Raw genomic sequence first — 13,726 nt, 5'->3', positions numbered from 1 at the left:
GAAAATACTTGATGATATCTGAAATTATTAAACGAGAAAGACGAATTCATTATCATTTGTAATGAATTCGTTAACCTTAAAAAATTTGGGATATAATCTCCGATTATCAATTCAGTCATATCAAAATGGACCAACTTACTTTAAACAAAATAGAAATAAGTTTTTCGTTTCATCAAAAAAACATTTTACATGTGTTTTACATCCAAGAGTAGGATCATTTTTGATTTATTTGATTTTTTATCTTTGATATTCTTTTTTAACAAAAAAAATTATTAATATGAAAAGAGAAATATCCAATAAAATAAAATATATTATAAAATGAGAAATTATACTTTACAAATTTGTAAAGTAAATTTTTTTTACAAAATTTTATTTGAGAATTTTTTTGGGAATGAATAATGAAAAAAAAAAATAGATACTTTTCGAATGTATATCGATTTTTTGTTTTTTTGAAACAAAAGATGGCGTTACAATAATTTATTTTTTTCAGTGCTGCCATCTTTTGGAACCAAAAACAACAATTCAATAGAATCACATGAAAAATTTTTACAACAAAAATTTTCAAAAATATTATAAATACTGAATCTGGACAAAAATATAGACAATAAACAAAACAAAACAAAAAAAACAAAAAGTGGAGGTTAATCAATAGGTAACTTTAAATTTTTCTGCTTGTTCAATAATCTGTTGTGTATAAGCTTGTTTATCATTAACATATGTTTCATATGCAAATAAATTTGCTGCATCATTAATATTTGGATCATCTAATAAATCTTGAATACCGATTAATATTTCTCTTATGGTTAATGATGGACGCCAACCATTTTCTGGATTTAATATCGATAAACAAACTTTACCATCTTTCCATATATTTGGATGAAATATTGGTGGATCAAATTGACAAACAGGCGGTTGTAATGGATAACCATTATTAAAATGAATTTTTAATTTAAATTGTCCATTTTCCCATGGTGTACCAGATTTTCCAGGTATTGAACAATCCCATATTAATAAATTGAATGTTCCATCCGGATTTTTAACTGGTTTAGCTTCGAAACCCTATTTGATTGAAAAAAAAACAAATGGAAATTAACAAATTTCATTACGAATTCATCAACAATATTTACATATGGATGATTTTTACGCCATGATTTTCGTTCTTCGGATAATCTTGTCATTGCTAATTCATCCATAGTTTTCTGTTGTTGTTGTTCAAAGATAATTACCACAATAACCGGATTTAAACAGAACCATCAACGAAAAGACACGAGAAAATCAACACAAAACAACCAAGCGCACATCACACACACAAACGCTCAAGCAAAATTCGAAATTCTTTGTTTACGGGAAAATTTCTTTCAATTTTTTTTTGAAAATTCAAATGAATTTTCCAGAAAAGTTTCTCATCATCGATGAAAAATCAAAAATCCGAAAAACATTTTTTAAAATTTAAAATTTTTTATTTATTTGATAACAATAATTTTTTTCAACAGAGAAAACGAAAGCAAAAAAGCAAAAACGAAGAAGAAAATAAAATGAAGAAAAAAAATTTGAACAAAATGAAATGAAATTCAATGATTCTTTCGAGAATCCGCCATTAATTGAATTTGAATTTGTTTGTTTTGGTTCTTTGGTTTCTTATAAGTTCATCTTAAAAACGGTTTTTTGTTTGTTTGTTGTTGAAACAATGTTTTTTTTCCAGTGATTAACATGAGGCATAAAGTGTTAAGTGTGTGTGAAAGTGTTAAGTATATTTTGAAAAGAGAGAGCAAAAGCTTCATAATCATATTATCATTATAATTTATAATACAGATTCTAAAGATGAATTTTTGTAATATTAATTTTTTGTTTGTAATTTGATTATAAATCAGGAAAAGAAAAAGGAAAAGAAAGATAAAAACAAAATAATTAAAAATCAATCAACAACAACAACAACAATAAGTTAGTGAGGAATCCAATTTTTTTTAAAAATCTTTTATGGTGTTTGTATTTGGTAAGTGTTTCAGCAATAAAAATAGATAGATAGATAGATAGATAAGTGTGTGTCGTGTGTGTGTGCAAATAGCCGGAAAGAAAGCAGAGAAAGTTTAGTTTAGTTTTTTTCTTTGAAATGAAAATTTTTTGATTGATTGATTGATTGGAGAGAGAAAAGAAAGAAAGAAAAACTAATCCAATTAAGTCAAGTTTTATATTAACCCTAAGTTATAACTCCGTATCTAATCAATCTAAAAATGTTGTAATTTTTTTGTTATTTTTAGAAATTTTACCTTTTTTTTAAAAAAAAAACTTTGATCAATGATCACAGTGAGAATGTAGTAAACATGATTAACACTTTTACATTCAATTCATCTAAAAATACGATTCTTGTTTTTTATTCGTTTTTGGTTGGTTATTTTGGGAGCCATTGTCATCATCATCATCATAATTATCATTGTGATCGATCGATCGATCGATCGATAGTTAGTTAAACATCATCATCATCATCAAGTCATTGTCATTTTCATATTGAAAATGGCTATATTCAATTGATTGATTAGCAAATCGATTCTTTTATGCAAGAATCAAATTTTAATGAAAAATTCCGAAATGAAAAAAACAATCTACGAATATCATAAACAACTCTACTGAACACCTGAATATATCTAATCTAGTCTAGTCTTTTTTTCTTTGAATTTTTTTTTTTTTTACGTTTTTGATTTTTTTTTCAGATCTCATTCGGCGCAATGTGTGTGTGTGTGTGTGTATTAGAAATAAATAGAAGTTTGTGTGTTGAAAAAAATTTTTCAAGAATTTTCCTTATGACAATAAAAAAAGAAAAAGAAAAACGATCATTATGATGATGATCATCATTGGTTTGCATTTAAAATCATTTTGATTGTTGTTGTTGTTGTGGTTGCCGTTAGTTTCTAGCTACCACAATCAAATACAGAATCCTAATAATAAATATCCATTTGAATCTATTTTTGGTTATATTTTGTATGTTATGTTTATCAAAATGAAATTACCAAATAATAATAATAATAATAATAATAATAATAAATAGAAAAAGAAAAACAGCTGTTTATAAATGTACGTGTTTCATAAAAATGTTTTAGGAATCGAATAAACAAAACAAAAAAAAAGCAGAAGCAGAAAAGAATAATATTTTGTATCCAACCAGCTAACAGGAGAAAAAAAATGCCAAAAGCGATCAAAAAAAAAATTGAAAATTTTTTTTATATTGCCACATTTGTTTGTCTGTCGGTTTGTGTTTGTGTGTAATAAAAAGAAGAGAGAGAGAGAGAGAGAATTATGACAATCATTTGACAACGACGACAATGATGATGACATTTTTTTTTCATCGAAGAATATTCTGGCATCCCAAACACACACACACATCAAACGCACACACATCAATGAATAAAAAATGAAGAGAAAAAAAGAAAAAGAACAAAAAAAATGACAATATTTTGTGTTGATGTGTGTGTGTCGATCGTTTGGTTCTATCAAATTCCATTTTTGTTTTGTTTTTTTTTGTTCAAAAACAAAACGGAATCGATGAACACAGAATAACAGAATAACAGAATTTCAGAAAAAAAATTTTTTGATTCCATTACATAAACGCACACACACACACACAACATACAATACGATTTACGATGAACAATAAAGATTAACACGCACACACATCACACACACATCAAAATATTTTTGAAATTTTTAAAACATAGTTTAGAAAGGAAGGTGTGTGAATAAGTGATGGGCGTGTGTGTGTGAAAAATTTTTTTGATCATCGATACAATCGATTGTTTGTTTGTTTGATTCAAATATTATTTCATTATGAATAAAAAATCAAGGTGGTTTTTTTAACATTTGTTGTAATAATTGTAATTTTTCTTCTAAAATATGATTTTTCTGAATCGTTACTGTTAAACGATTTAACAGTTGTTTTTCCGATGAATTCCATAGGTTTATAATTTCATTTTTCGATAACCGTTCGATTGATGAATGATCGATCATTGCTGCTGCTGTGGATGTTGATGGCAAATTTTTCAATTTTGTTTTCCTTGTTGGTTTTTTCGATGATAATGATTTGGTCGTGTAATGACGGTATTGTTCGGATTCAATCATTGAATAACCACCGCTACCACTGAATTCACCTTCTTGTGATGATTCACTTAATTCTTTTTTTATTGCAGGTAAATCTTCAAATGATAATATCCGTCGTTTACGGGAATATTGTCGTTTTTGTTCCGGATCACAAATACCTTCGGATAACAGTCCTTCAAAATAAATATTTTCCAAACTAAATGATTGACTTGTTTGTTTGCTTTGTAGCAATTTTTGTCTTCGTAATCTGGTTGCTGTTTCAATTGGTTTTTCATCATCTTTTAACGATTGATTACTTTGATTTGATCGACGACGATGACGTCGATGTTGTTGATGGCGACGACGACAACGAAACAATGGATGTTCCAATTCTAATGAACTTTTCAAATTACTTTTACGTTCACCAACAATATTTGAGGTTTGCTGGTCCAGTTGATGGTCATTCGGCTCTGTTTTTCATAGAGGGAAAAAATGGGAGAGTTTCAATGGGAAAGTTTCCAGGAAAACGATAACTAACCTCGAAAACGAATTGATGAAATACGATTTTGATCCATATCGATTGAATTATCCGTTGTAGTTGATAATAATGATAATGAAAATGATGGTCGTGTTACACGCATATTAACATTTGTATTTAATGCTGCTTCTTCATCGATCATTAGATCGGATAATAAATCATCATCACCATCCGCATCATCATCATCATCATCAATATCAACATCAGCATCATCTTTTTGCATACTACGTTCGGTTTGTTGTAGATGGACGCTTTTGGAGAAGAAAAAAAAATGAAAAGAATAGTTCCCGGAAAGTTTGTTTCCCAACAAATTATATACTTACACTTTACGAACTTCTTGTATCATTTCGAAAAATTGTGATTTACTTTTTCGTCTTCGGGCTTCTTCTTTTGCTTTCTGTTTGGGGAAGGAAATTTTTCCCGGATTTAGATTATTCAAATTGAAAGAAAACTTTACGAAAATATACCCTTTTAACACTTTTTTGAAATAAACTAGCAATTTGTCCTTCACGTAGATTTGTAATAATTTCTTTTGCCGAATGATGTGGTGATACTAATTCAACTGTATTAATAAAACGATATAGTTTCTATAGTTTTAACACGGGAAAGAAACATAGGGAACAGAAAAAAGGTAAATATCAGATCAAAAGGTAACCATCGATTATGGCGTCAATTATAAACTTTACCTGTGAAAAAAACATTAAATTTGGACTTTTCCAAAAACAATCTTTAGGTTTTTTACGAAACCCGGGCAATAGATATTTAAATGTAAAATGTTCGGCCAATAATATTAGGATTCCAACCAAAATACCGATAAAAAGCATAAGGAAAACACCGGCTACACCACGTACGGTTAATGGTTCTGGTTTGGATAACGATGTTGATTCTAAACAATGTACACGACCATACCATTTACGATGTAATTGATCCAAAAATCCATATTCATTATATTTAAGAATTAAATTTGAAATGGATTCCTTTAGGTGGGAGAGAGGGGTTAAAAACGAAACAAAACAAAAATACAAAAATTCAATTCAAAGAAGTGAAAAAAAATGATTTTTAATTTCTTTAAAAATAATTTTGAAAAAATGATAATAACGAAAGAAAGCGAAGAAGCGAAAAATGATTGATGAAAAACAACGATGACAATCAACAACAACGAAACAAAACAAAACAACAAACGAAAACTGAAGAAGATGCGGAAAAACTGGATGATAAATAGAGCAGCAAAGAAATGAAAAAATCCAACAAGGCCAGTATAGAGAGCTAGAGAGAGAAACAAACAAACAGAATTCACAGAATTTGAACAAGTCAACCGGAATCATCATTTTCTTCTTCTTCTGGGTCTTCAGCAGAGAGAGAGAGAGAGAGAGAGAGAGAGAGAGAGAGAACATCTTATATAATGGTGACAATGGCAATGCACATTGGAAAATGAAAAATGAAATTAAAAAGTCAAAAATGAATTTTTTTTCCCGAAAATTTTCTCGGTTGAAAAACAACAACAACAGCAAATAATTTTTTCAACGAAAAAAAATATGATTTTTTCAAAAGAAACTTTCCTCGGAAGAAGAAAAAAATCCATCATTAATTTTAGAAGAAACAAAAAAAAATGTTCCAGGATCCAAGTGAAAAGGAAAATTTCTCTCGAAACAAAATAAATTGAGGAAAGATTTCCCGAAAAAATGAACAATCACCACAATTTGTTTTTTTTTTTTGTTTTGTTTGGTAAATGAAAACCGAAACCCCAAAACAGAATTTAAGAAATGAAGAATTTTATTTGTCCAATGAAGAAAATGAATGAATGAATGAAGAAACCAAAAAATCAAGTAACAATAAATCATCGAATCATTAAGTAAAACAAATTTCAAAAAAATGGCAAAAACAAACAACAACGAAATGATGCGAAATGAATGAATAAATTTTTTCTTTGTTTTGTTTTGGGATTTTTCAAACTTGGAAAAACAAAAAAAAATTCAATTTCACTCGGTTGAAATCACATTCATGTCATTTGGTTTTTTTTCGGGTTTGAAATCGGTAAAAAACCCGAAAAACCCGAAAACCAAAGGCAAGGAATAATATCATGCCTTGTTGTTGTTTTCGTTTGTTGTTGTTGTGTTGTTGTTGTTGTTGTCTTGTTGTTGTTGTTTGAATTATATAATCATAATAATTTTATAGAAGAATATTCCTACTTTGTTTCTTCTTCTTCTTTATTGGATTCTGTGTTTCAAGAATCAAAAAAATACAATGTTTTAAAAATAATGTTCGCAGCATGTATCATCATAATCATAATCATCATCAAAGTGATGATTCTGTTTTTCATGTTTGAATTTTTATTTTGTTGTTTTTTGTTGTTTTTGTTTTTGTTTCATTTTTCATTTTTCGTTGTTTTCGTTTTTGTTTTACCATCTTTTTTCCATCATCATCATCATCACTATTGGTTTTCCTTCGGTTTTTCCTTCGATTTTGCCCGGGATTCAGCCAGAAAACCCGAAAAAAAAATTATCAATTTGAAAAATTCATTTTCAAAATGTTGTTCAAAACAGATATAAAATTTTGCTACTTTTTTCACCCCCCTCAAGAATAACTATAGACTAGAGAGACACTGAAAGGGTACACATACAGAATCCATTTTATCAACAAAAAAAAAAGAGAATCCTGAAAGAATCGTGATAGAATCCAGAATCGGAAACCAAAAAAAAAAAAAGCTTTCAGATGCAGAAACAGATGATGATGATGATTATGATGAAAGGAAAAAAAAATCAAATAAAGCAGGCAACCAAAAACCAAAAACCAAAGCAAAACTAACGAAATGAAACGATGATGATGTGATGACAGTATTGTCCCGACGATAACGAAAAAAAGGGATGCAAAAAAGGGATGCAGTAAATTGAAAACAGCAGCAGAGAGAGAAAATGAACAAACAAGATGCTATCGGATGTTGTTGTCGATGTTCACTTTGGTTTTTCTTTTTCTGATCCTGAAACCAATAACGCCCAACTTAACACTACTGTACTACACTACATTGCTGATGGGAAAAAAACTAGGTCAAACCGACAATGTTTAGTTTAGTCGAGTCAAGTCTAGTCGCATATAGCAAAAACAACAGCAACAACTATATGCAGGGATCTTTATCAGTGAAAAAGAAACGCTAAAAGAAAAACGCTAAAGAAGCGAAGAAAGAAACCCAAAAGTGAAATGACTATTCAGATTTTCGATAATAATCCAGAAAACATTAAATTAAAATTAATAAAATTTGTAAAAAGTTTGTAAAAAGTTTGTAATAAAAAATTTGTAATTAAAAAATTTTAATAACTTACACGAAATGGAAAACCTTTTTGCATACCAATAGCATATGCATCATCAAATATAGAATCACCTAATAAACGTAGATTACATCCGGGATCATTTGCACGATAATAATCTAGAATGGCTGTATCACCTAATCAATACATCTAGTTTATTATTTCTAGAAAAAAAAGCAGAAACAAGAAAAAACAGAAAAAAAGATGAAAATAATGATTGGTTGGTTGGAAAAGAAAATGAATAAGGTCGAGAGAGGGCAAAGAAAATAATGATACATCAGTGTTATTTTTATTTTTTTTTTTATTTTTTTTGTTGGGAAAATTAATGATAGAATCTGATAACTTTAATCCACCGAAAAACCAAACAAACTGGAAAAAAATAACCGCGGAGAGAATATTTTCGGAAAGACTTTTCCGGGAAGATTTTTTTTCTTTTTTGGATATCCTTCTGGAAAAATGAAAAATGATTGTTGTTGTTGTTGTTGTTGGTATTTTAGAAGATACTTGAAGTTTCTTTCTGCTTGGTCGATTTTTTTTCTGACTTACTTGCTTTGCTTTACTTTACTTAATGATTGTGGTCTGTGTTTTTGTTTTTCGGTAATTTCTTTCTTGTATTTAAGATATACTTATTATAAATGAAAATGAAAAAATCATTCGGGGTCAGTTAATAATTTGTCGTTATCGTTGTTATCCGAAGAAAATTTATTGTTTCTTAACAAGATTATTATTTTTTTGGTTTTGGTTTTGGATTTCCGAAAAACTTTCTGGTGAAATGTGACTTTGGAACAGTTTTCATTCTTGATTTCATTCTTGATTTCTAATTTCTAATTTTTCTTCCACAAAACAATCCGATTCATTCTTCAATGTTCAATGTATAATCAATCAAAATTCTTGTGTTTTGCGAATGGAATTTGGACAATTTTTTTCCCCTTTTTCAACAATGATATTCTATTCTCCGGAATTCGGACAATGTCTCACTCTCCTTCGCTCTTTCTTCCACTTTCATTGGTTTTTCGTTCCTCAAACAAAAAAAGATTTTCACTTGAAGAAACATAATTGTATTTTTGTTTTGTTGTTTTTTTGATATTGAGAATCATTTAGATAAAGTAATATTTAATGATAAAATCATTGGATTCTTTTCTGTTTCTTAATTCGACTATTTCGACTATTTCGACCATTTCGATGATTGTTTTATTGTTGTTAATCGAATAATAACAGTTTTGAAAAGAAAAGCAAAAACAATCATCATTGATAAATCACTTTGATTTAATTTTGGGTGTAAATTTTCTGGGAAAATTGAAGAAAATCAAATCAAAAAAAACTTTACCGTAAACTTTCCAAACCAGCATCAAAACTATCAACTTTATAACGTTGTATATGATGCCATAAATCAGTATATTTTTCCATTAAATAACCTTCAGATGCTGATGATCTTGCTGTACCAGTACGTTGTTGCATTAACTATAAATGAATAGGGAAAAGGAAAAAGACAGGAAAGGAAAAAACAAACATCAAACACATGAAAAACATTCGCAACATCATAAAAATTCCTAAGTGCATAATGTATATTGTCAACCAAACAACAACATGGAATATGGATTTTTTTTTGTTTCTGGTGGAAGGAGGGGGGAAGGGTTAATCATCAATTATATTTATAATTATAATTAGTTATTATAAGTCATTAAAAACATCAATTAAAATATTAACCCAAGGAAAATAAAATTAATGCATTATAATAGAATGCTACTTGGATTCTACAAAAAAACTAAATATTTTGGCACTTTTTTATTTAGAGCATCATCGAGAGAGAGTAGTGTAGGGTTAATAATAATAAGATGAATATATAGAGAGTATACATGTATACTTACACTACTATCATGAAAATCATTAACTTCTGGCAGAAGGAAACCGGCAAAATGTGCAGCAATATTAGCAGTATAGGTAGCTAAAAATATAACACTGAATGCACCCCAAACATTGATTAAAACCTAAAAGGAAAACAAACAACAAACCGAATAAAGTAAAGTAAAGTAAAGGTGGAAAAGAAGGTAAACAAACAAAAGAAAGGTAAACAAACAAAAGAAAACAAAAGAAAGGAAAAAGAAATTAATAATGACGAAAATGTTCCCGGAAAGAAAGAAAATTTCTATAGAAAAAAACTTACTTTATTTGGCCATGATTTAGGTGCTTTAAATGCAACAAGATGACTAAATAATAATGAACACATAACCCATAATGCTGATGCTAATGAAAAATTTTTCGTACGTTGTCGACCCCATGGATTTAAGGCCGAATGGTGAAAACCATTCATAAATTGCAGCAGCAATTGCTGTTGCAACTAATGATGCAAATATTGCAGCCCATAATTCATAACTGAATGGTATCAGGAATGCTAATAAACGTACATCCGAATATGAACTAACTGATGATAAACATGATACACCGGAATAAAAAAATGGTACCGAATAATCGATTGCCTAGATCGATTAGAAAAACAGAAAAAACAAAAACAGAAAAAACAAAATGAATGGACGATCAGGGAAAAGCAAAACAGAAAAACTAGAGAAAATGAAAATGAAGAGCAGCCGAAAATGAAAAACAATTAATATAAATCACGAATTGTGTCTGGTGAAAAAAAAAAAATTTGTTTCAATTAACATTCATTTGGTTTTCTGGAAACTTTTCCCTGGAAACTTTTTTCTGGACCAAAAAAAAACATTTTGTTTTCGCTACTTGTAATTCACATCTGTCATTAGAATTCAATGAAATGAAACAAAATGTTTTTCGGTGTTTTTTGATTTGAAAATTGAAAAAAAAAAATTCTATTTTCATTGATGATATGATTGGTTTTTTCTCTTTTTTGGCCGGGACAAAAAACAATCATATCAGGAGAAAAAAACCGAAACCGAAAACAAAACAAAACAAAACAAAACAAAACAAAACAAAAAGTTAATTAGATTCGGTAATCAAAAATCGGGTTCCAAAAACGGATTGTGTTCTTTTCTATCATTGAAAAACAAAAAACAAATAAAAACAAATACGAATTGCCTATTTGCCTGCCTGCCTATTTGTTTTCTATTGCCTGCCTGCCTGCCTGCTTGCCTGATTGGTTTCGATTTAATGAAAAATCTTTTTTTTTTATATTCAAAATAAATAGATCTATTGCATAAGTGAGTGTCTGTGCTTTGTGTGTGTGCGTTGTGTTATATGTATATGTTCTATTTATAGGAATCAAATTTCAAGATTATAATCATCATCATCATTATTCAATGTAAAAAATGATTGTGTAATATGAATGATTTTACTTTTTTTTGGTAGAAGAAGATATATATATTTTGCGAAACTACAAATGAAATATAGATGTGGAGATTATTTTATTTTCAGTTTGGTTGCTGTCGTTTGTTTTTTTGTATGCAAGAATAAAGTGTATTCAAATGTGCGTGTGTAACAAGAATAGAATATCCTAAGAAAGGAATAACTGAAATTCATCATAATTATATCATCATCCTTAGCATCATTTTTTTTTCAATAAAACTTGAATTTTGATTCGTTTGTTCTATGGTGGATGATGGAAATACATACTGACTATCAAATGACTTTTTCTTTGTTGTTGTTGTTGTTGTTGTTAATTTCATTGCATCCATATAATGAGCAAAAAACAAAACAAAAAATCAAACAATAAATTGATGTTTCATCATCAGAAAATCTTCAGTGTTTTTTTGGATGAAATTTAATGATGTATAAAAAAAACTTGTTATTGAATCCAGTAATCAGGGAGAAAAGAAAAATCAAAAAGAAAAATTGCAGAAGAAAAGGAATAAATCATTAGGCAAAGAGATTGAAGAAAGCCTAATTAACCCTTTTTTTCTGCAACAAAAAAAAAATATTGCATCCATACCTGTACACGTGAACTAGTTGTACTGAATGCAGTAAAACTTAAATGTGCAACATCATTAACTAGATCAGCAGTAACACCATCCCATTTACCATCTTTTCGAATACCAAATAAACCATCAGCAACCAAATAAAGATCATAATCAAAATGTAAATCTCTTGCAACTGCATTTAGTAGATCGATTGCAATACCGGCACAACAATTAACATAATATTGTTGTCCTTCAAATTGTCGTCGTTGTGAACGAAAATCAGTAAATATTGATATTAAATCATCACGAACATTTGTTGAAACCTATTGCAAAAAAAAGGAAGGAAAGGAAAAAATTCAATATTAAAAAAAGCGATGTGGAAAAGAATTTCTGGAAAATTTCTCGAAAACTTTTTTTTTCAAAAATTCAATGAGGTTGTTGTTGTTGTTGTTTGTCAAATTGATCATTCTCTCTCAACTTCACTTTAATCTCTCTAGAGACAATTGTTGTTGTTGTTTTTGTGGTATTAAATTAGCATCTGGTTTTTACGTTTCTCTCTCTCTCTCTCTCTCTCTCTCTCTCTCTCTCTCTCTCTCTCTCTCTCTCTCTCTCTCTCTCTCTCTCTCTCTCTCTCTCTCTCTCTCTCTCTTCATCATTACAAACAATTGGACAGAGCGAAACAAAAAAAAAAAAAACAATTGAAAATTCTATTCTCGTAATTCTGTCTTTAGAATTTTAAAATGAAAAAATTCTTTCCGGAAATTTTTTCTTTTTTTAAAGAAAGAAAGCGACAATTTTATTAAAAGTTTCATTAATTAAACAAACAAAAAAAAACGGAAGAAAAAAACTTTCTGTTCCATTTTATTGTCAGAAATTTTCTCTACTATCAGTAATCTAAGCCCTAGGCAAATATAATAATATCTGTCATCACTAGAAGCAGAAAACAGAATACTTTTTTTCACATTTCAAGAAGAAAAATTCTCTGATGAAAATTGATCAATTAATTGAATTTTGATTTTTGAAAAGATTTTTTGTTTGTTTGTTTGATTTTCTTAATCAATCGATCAATATGAAAAATGTAAACAAACGAAAAAAAAACAAAACTTTTGAACTTACTTTAAGGCAAAAATCACCAATCAGACAAGTATTATTATCTAATTTTGTTGATTCAATAACAAATGGTGGGGTGCAATATTTGTAACAACACGAAAACGTGGTTTTCCACCACCACCACCACCACCACCTTTGCCACCATTAACACCACCATTATTACCGCCACCACTATCATCATGATTATCAACAATAATATTCTGTTGTTGTTGTTGTGATGGTTGTTGTTTTTGTTGTCGTTGTTGTTGATTCATATTTTCAGCATAAACAATATAATTTGGTAATTTTGTTTGTTCCGAACCAATATAGATAATAGTATTGATATTTGCACGATCAAACGTAATATTACCAACTATATTCCATCGATTCTTCGTTGTTGTTGATGATGATGATGATAATGTCGGTTGATTGATTGTCGAACGACCATTATTTATATTTGTAGAGATTTTACCATTATCGATTGTATCGATTGGAACCAAATTTAAAATATCAAAATGAGGCACTATTGATCGATACATATCGAGCATAAATACATTATTATCATCATCACCAACATTATCATCAATGGCATCACCATAAACATCATCATCTGTTAAATCATCAAAATATTTATTTTGCTGCTGTTTATCGTTATATTTATCACCATCAATACCATCAATATTATCATCATAATAATATTCATCATCAATCATACGCATCATCATTATAATCGTTATTATTTAGGTTTCGTCGTTGTTGTTGTTGTTGTTGCTGCAATCTTTTTATTGAAGAATCTAGTTTTGGTTGTTGCTGATTATTATTATCATCATCAATATTGTCATCAATGTCATCAATATTTTCGA

The 13,726-nt window shown here is 28.8% G+C and overlaps 2 protein-coding genes across 2 annotated transcripts; both read right to left on the bottom strand.

Moving 5' to 3' along the window:
* Positions 1-635: 635 nt before the first annotated feature.
* LOC113796896 (SUMO-conjugating enzyme UBC9-B-like) lies at positions 636-1,318 on the bottom strand. Its single transcript, XM_027347190.2, has 2 exons — positions 1,128-1,318; positions 636-1,059 (listed from the first exon to the last, which is right to left on the bottom strand). The coding sequence occupies exons 1-2, from the start codon at positions 1,191-1,193 to the stop codon at positions 646-648; spliced, it is 480 nt and encodes a 159-aa protein (XP_027202991.1). The 5' UTR covers positions 1,194-1,318; the 3' UTR covers positions 636-645.
* Positions 1,319-3,157: 1,839 nt separating this feature from the next.
* Positions 3,158-13,711, bottom strand: LOC113796915 (uncharacterized). Its single transcript, XM_075823875.1, is given in 14 exon segments — positions 3,158-4,538; positions 4,607-4,857; positions 4,930-5,003; positions 5,074-5,193; positions 5,293-5,583; positions 7,924-8,046; positions 8,048-8,072; positions 9,236-9,369; positions 9,777-9,896; positions 10,073-10,195; positions 10,197-10,385; positions 11,807-12,097; positions 12,891-12,959; positions 12,962-13,711. Coding segments are annotated over 14 exon segments (3,144 nt in total). The 5' UTR covers positions 13,589-13,711; the 3' UTR covers positions 3,158-3,831.
* Between the last annotated feature and the right edge of the window lie 15 nt (positions 13,712-13,726).

This window comes from Dermatophagoides pteronyssinus, unplaced genomic scaffold, assembly GCF_027571235.1.
Source record: "Dermatophagoides pteronyssinus isolate colony J.1.1.1.1 unplaced genomic scaffold, Derpt_VIB-CSIC_2022.12 sq0038, whole genome shotgun sequence".
In the NCBI taxonomy this organism is placed as follows: domain Eukaryota; kingdom Metazoa; phylum Arthropoda; class Arachnida; order Sarcoptiformes; family Pyroglyphidae; genus Dermatophagoides; species Dermatophagoides pteronyssinus.
Note: the sequence above shows the minus strand (reverse complement) of the source record. Positions and strands in the feature narration are given on the sequence as shown.

What these genes read in the sequence shown, in the direction of transcription:
- LOC113796896 (XM_027347190.2), bottom strand. Translation starts at nt 1,193, where the DNA reads ATGGATGAATTAGCAATGACAAGATTATCCGAAGAACGAAAATCATGG. An exon ending in GGCGTAAAAATCATCCATAT is followed by an intron (nt 1,060 to 1,127) that starts GTAAATATTGTT and finishes TCAATCAAATAG; the next exon opens with GGTTTCGAAGCTAAACCAGT.